Source organism: Antennarius striatus, chromosome 8, assembly GCF_040054535.1.
Source record: "Antennarius striatus isolate MH-2024 chromosome 8, ASM4005453v1, whole genome shotgun sequence".
Lineage (NCBI taxonomy): Eukaryota > Metazoa > Chordata > Actinopteri > Lophiiformes > Antennariidae > Antennarius > Antennarius striatus.
In genome coordinates this window covers 1,252,501-1,257,500 of record NC_090783.1, presented here as the reverse complement: position 1 = coordinate 1,257,500, position 5,000 = coordinate 1,252,501, and the positions used below count along the sequence as shown (strand labels likewise).

General features: G+C 47.8%; 1 protein-coding gene across 2 annotated transcripts in view; it reads left to right on the top strand.

The window, feature by feature from the left end:
• LOC137600014 (synaptogyrin-1-like) overlaps positions 1 to 4,622 on the top strand; it is a 7,911-nt gene extending 3,289 nt beyond the window's left edge. The window contains exons 2-4 of one of the 2 annotated variants that reach the window (XM_068321338.1): positions 1,543 to 1,780; positions 1,900 to 2,045; positions 2,822 to 4,622. In XM_068321338.1, the coding sequence (XP_068177439.1) occupies positions 1,543 to 1,780; positions 1,900 to 2,045; positions 2,822 to 3,064 (627 nt within the window). In that variant the 3' untranslated portion in view covers positions 3,065 to 4,622. Of the gene's footprint in view, positions 1 to 1,542; positions 1,781 to 1,899; positions 2,046 to 2,160 lie in introns of both variants that reach the window. The other variant, XM_068321339.1, reaches the window with a different exon arrangement.
• Positions 4,623 to 5,000: the final 378 nt, after the last annotated feature.

Genomic DNA, 5,000 nt, shown 5'->3' with positions numbered 1-5,000 from the left:
ACTGAAGAACTAAAAACCAGTGGGGGGGTGAAATCCCCTGGTGGTGCGTTCAGGGCCCGCGGGATGTTCTCAGGGGAGCGCTGGAACCAAACCGTGTCGCCCTGCGGGCGGCACTGTCCTGGTTTATAGGAAGTGACGACAGGAAGTGATTGGCTGTAGGTCAAAGGTCACGGCGTGACCCCCCCCCCCCGAAATGGAATGGTCCCCGTGATGTCATGCGTTCATTCAGGCGTCGCTTCCTGACCTGAATATCGTTTGTCTTCAAGAACGCCAGTAGGGGGGGGCGATGATGCAGGCAGTCTAAAAATAGCACCGCCCCCATCCTTCTTCTGGCTTGATGCTCCGCCCTCTCAACAACCCCCCCACCCCCCCATCTTGACATGGAGCTTCCAAATGCCAGCGTCTGGGATCTGCTCTTCACGTCGCTTTGGCTTCTGCTGATTGGTCAGGTGACCAGTCATGTGACCTACAGAGGATGATGAAGGTCATTTTCAAAGACACGCGACCTGCTGAGGTCATCGCCTTAAAGGTCCGGGGTCACATGGGTGCTGCCGCTCCCATTCATTGGCTCAGAGCCGGCGACTCGTAAGCGAAGTGCGACACCTGGTGGTGGAGTTTGGCGTTGCTATGGGGAGTATCGGTTTGAAGCCACTAAAAAATGTTTTTAAATGTTTTTTTTCCCAAATGGGTCCAAACCGGCGCCGGCGTGGAGGGAACCCCGCCCCTGCAGGTGGATCAATATTCATCTGCTTGTCCTCACGCAGGAAATAGATTTCATCTCAAATATCCTTTAGAAGTCTGTCGACGCCCGATTCCTCCACCGCCGTCAGGACAGGACGCCGGCGCCGTGTCCCCCCACCCCCCATCCTGTGGGTGTTCTTCCATTGTGTTGCTGTCATTGATGACACAAACAGACACACAACAGCTGGGTAAACAGTCATCCATGCTTTTATTGTGAAATAGAGGAGAGGATTTTAGTTTGTCGCCTCTATTTGTGACGTTTGGCGTCTCTGCTGCTCGATAGCAGGGGAGAAACAGGGAGTCCTCAACATATGAACAGAGAGAGGCTGTTTGTAATTTGAATTCTTCGTAAATCTTTATTGATTAAATTTCAATCTATAATCTCCATTCGAGGTCATTAGGGACTACACATACAAACAGAACGGGTTAGAGAGGCTGTTTGTAAGTTGAATTGTTTGTAAGTTGAATTGTTTGTAAGTAGTTAGTGTTTAAATCTCAATCCATAATCTCCATTTGAGGTCATTTGGAACTAAACTAACTTTTAATCCACATATGAACACAACAGGTTAGAGAGGCTGTTTGTAAGTTGAATTGTTTGTAAATTGAATTGTTTGTAAGTCGTTAGTGTTTAAATTTCAATCTGTAATGTCCATTTGAGGTAATTTGGGACTAAATTAAAGTTTTAATCCACTGAGACGTTCCACCACAATGACCTGAATGACACGCTGATGTCACTTCCTGTTCACCAAACAGGAAGCTGGAGGGGTTTGTCTCACCTCCCATCCCCCTCTTCTCCTCCAGCTCTTCTCCATCGTGATCTTCGGCTGCATCGCTAACGAGGGATACATCAACCGGCCCAACGAGGTTGAGGAGTTCTGCATCTTCAACCGCAACCAGAACGCCTGCAACTACGGCGTGTTCATGGGCTCCATGGCGTTCCTCTGCTGCCTGGCCTTCCTGGCGCTGGACGTCTACTTCCCCCAGATCAGCAGCGTCAAGGACCGCAAGAAGGCGGTGCTAGCCGACATCGGGCTGTCAGGTGAGGAGGTCGTTGTCGGGTCTCCTCCTGTCTCCATGGGAAGCCGCCATAGAGGAGTCGGAGGCACGGGGTGGTGGCGACGGCGTCAGATGGCCCTAACCGTGTCCCCGTCTCCACAGCCTTCTGGTCCTTCATGTGGTTCGTGGGCTTCTGCTTCCTGGCCAACCAATGGCAGGTGACCAAGAGTGACGACAACCCAATGAGGGCGGGAGGCGACGCCGCCCGGGCTGCCATCACCTTCTCCTTCTTCTCCATCTTCACCTGGGTAAGGGGCGGAGCCTCGCCGACGACACTCCACACCTGGTGACAGACGGATGAATGGAGGATCTTCTTCTTCCTCCTCTTCCTCCTCTCCTCACGTGTGCTCGTTGTCCCCACAGGGCGCTCAGGCTCTCTTCTCTATGGAGAAGCTAAAGAACGTGACGTTTGAGGAGGAATACATCAAACTGTTCCCCCCCCGCCAGCCTTTAGTCTGATGTTGCTATGTCTTCTGCCCCTCCCCCCTCTAAATGCTACGTTAACCCTTCCACAGCTGGTCCGACACCCCCTGCTGTTTCACCAAAGAACTGTCGGCTTATGTCTGCTAACGCTAAGCTAACGCTGCGTTCGCGCTGCTCGTAGTGACGACAGGAGGAAACAACCAATCAGAGCCTGGAGGCTTCAGACACGCCTCTTATCTCTGATTGGTCGCTTAGGGTCTCGATGACATAATGTTGAAAAAAAGAGCAGCTTCCTGGATGTGATGTCATCAGACAGCAACAGGAAGTGAGGGAGTCGTTGCCATGGCATCACGTAATTCAAACTGATTAGACCCGAACTGAGCATCATGGGATTTTTTTCGTGTTATAATGACGTGAACGCTACGCTAACATGTTGCTGATGAATAGGCTCCGCCCCCAGCGGCGTGGACGACTAACCTGCTGCTCCTGAGCCGACTAACCTCTCTCTTTCTTCTCTGCCCCCTCCTCCGCTCTAACTCCTCTGCTTCCTCACCCCCCCGCTCCTCTTCATCACTCTTCCTCCACCCCCCCACCCTAAAAGGCGGCCCAGTCCTTCCTGGCCTTCCAGAGATACAAGCTGGGCGCCGACTCCGCCCTCTTCTCCCAGGACTACACGGACCCCAGCCAGGACGCCACCGGGGGGGGGCCGTACACCTCGTTCGGCGGCGACGACCTGGAGAGCCCGGTGGGGGGAGGAGGAGGAGGAGGAGGGCGGGGCGGCGGCCAGGCCAATAGCGACGGGCCGTTTGACGGCACCGGGAGCTACCAACGCCAGGACTACTGAGACGCGTGGAGGGGTGGGGGTGGGGCAACCCAGAGGGGCGGGGTCAGGCCAAAGTTGCCTGTATTTAAAGTTTCTTTAATATTCAAATTAGTGGGCGGAGACTAACGAGAACAGAAACAGCCTACCTTCTTAAAGGGGCCGCTCCGGCCGCTAACACAGATTACATTAGCGCTAAACTGAAACCCCCAAGCTAGCAGAACCAACAGGAAACAAACGGTGTGACGTCACAAAGACGCTGCTAATAAAGTTGATTCAAACTGGGTTCACCTTTATTATTATAGTTAGAATAAAACAGTTTGATGCTGGTCGTATTTTATTTTGTAACCCGGTCCGTGGAGGTTGGGGACCGTTGATGTTAATTTTAATATTAATATAACCCCACCTGCCCCCCCCCCCAGATGTTCCATCATGGCATTGTTTTGAGGCCGACGCGGCGCAGTATTATTGGTGCTTTCAGGTCGTGACTCAGAGATATTGGTGATAAATTTCAGCTCCGCTCGTTGGTTTTTGGGTTCATCACCATCATCATCATCATCATCATCATCATCATCATCATCATCATCATCATCATCATCATCAGACCTCCATCAGAGGTGTTTGAGAGCTGAAACTTGAGGTTCAGGAGGAATTTTACAGAAACGTTAGCGACGCATCAGATCCCATCTTCTGATTGGCCGTCAGTCGGTAGAGCGACCAATCGGCTTTTATTTCAGACACAAACTCCTGAGCGGTGCGTTCAGGGTCCAACATGTCATCTGGGGTTCGGCTGTGGGTTTGATGGTGTTTCCTCTACTGTTGCCTTAGTGCTGACTGCCAAGATCTGATGAACACAGGACAGCGCCCCCCCCCCAACACAACACAACACAACACAACAGCGATCTGAATCTAGTCTTCTTTCTATCCGTTAGTAAAAACCCAGATCTAAATTTACCTCTTGGTATCGATCAGCAAATGATTCTGCAGGTTATTTATTACCTTAATCTGTTTATTTATTTCAACAAATCGACAAATGAGGCAACAACAAACATCCTGAGTGTTTATGAACATGCATTGCACCATTTTCTTAAAGAATAAAGTATATCCATCTCTATAAATATGTGTAAATCTATAATTCAGTATATTAGAGTGTTGGGAAAGGATTCTGCTTTATTTTAGGGCATTATTCTAATTCTGTATTAAAAAGAAACGACTAAAGAAAGGATCTCTGTTCTGTTATTGAGTGTTATTGTGATGAAATATATCCTTTCTGTTGCTTCGAGGGTAATGAGATGCTTTTATTTTGGGATAATAATACTGACCGTAAAAATACAGCAACAAAAAACACGACTGAATTCTATGATTAAAGTATATACATGCAGATATATACTTTCTACTGTACAAGCGTGTAGCTGGCCGTAGAAATGTGTGATGTTTCTTTGTGCGAACTGTTAAAGTCAGCGTTACACTTAGGGAAATGATTCACGTGTATGTTTTCGATGTGTTTGATTTTAACCAATAAAAATAAACCAAATGCTCACGACTGGTGTGGGATGTGTAGATTTAAGATGCCATTGTATTATTGTCATATTTTTTACAACCTTCCGAATATCAGCAAAATTGCTTGAAGGATTTTCTGTATACTAATTTATATTTCCAGATTGTTTTTTCCTCATACTTGACATTTTTATTGCATACAACATACCGCTTTGTTAATTCTGCATGAACTTTTTTTTAGATCCAACCTTCTAAGTAGTGTCAGTAAAATAATATATATTAACTTTTATCTTATTATTATCTGTTTCTTATCAACCAAATATCCTTCTGAAATTCATTCACTTACATGAGATTGACATTTTTTTTATCGTATGTAAGCATTATGTTCTGTAAAGGGTTGTAGTTCCAATAAAGCCCAAATGGTGGCGAAGTTCTCAACGAAATTCAGCAGAAAAACAAACGT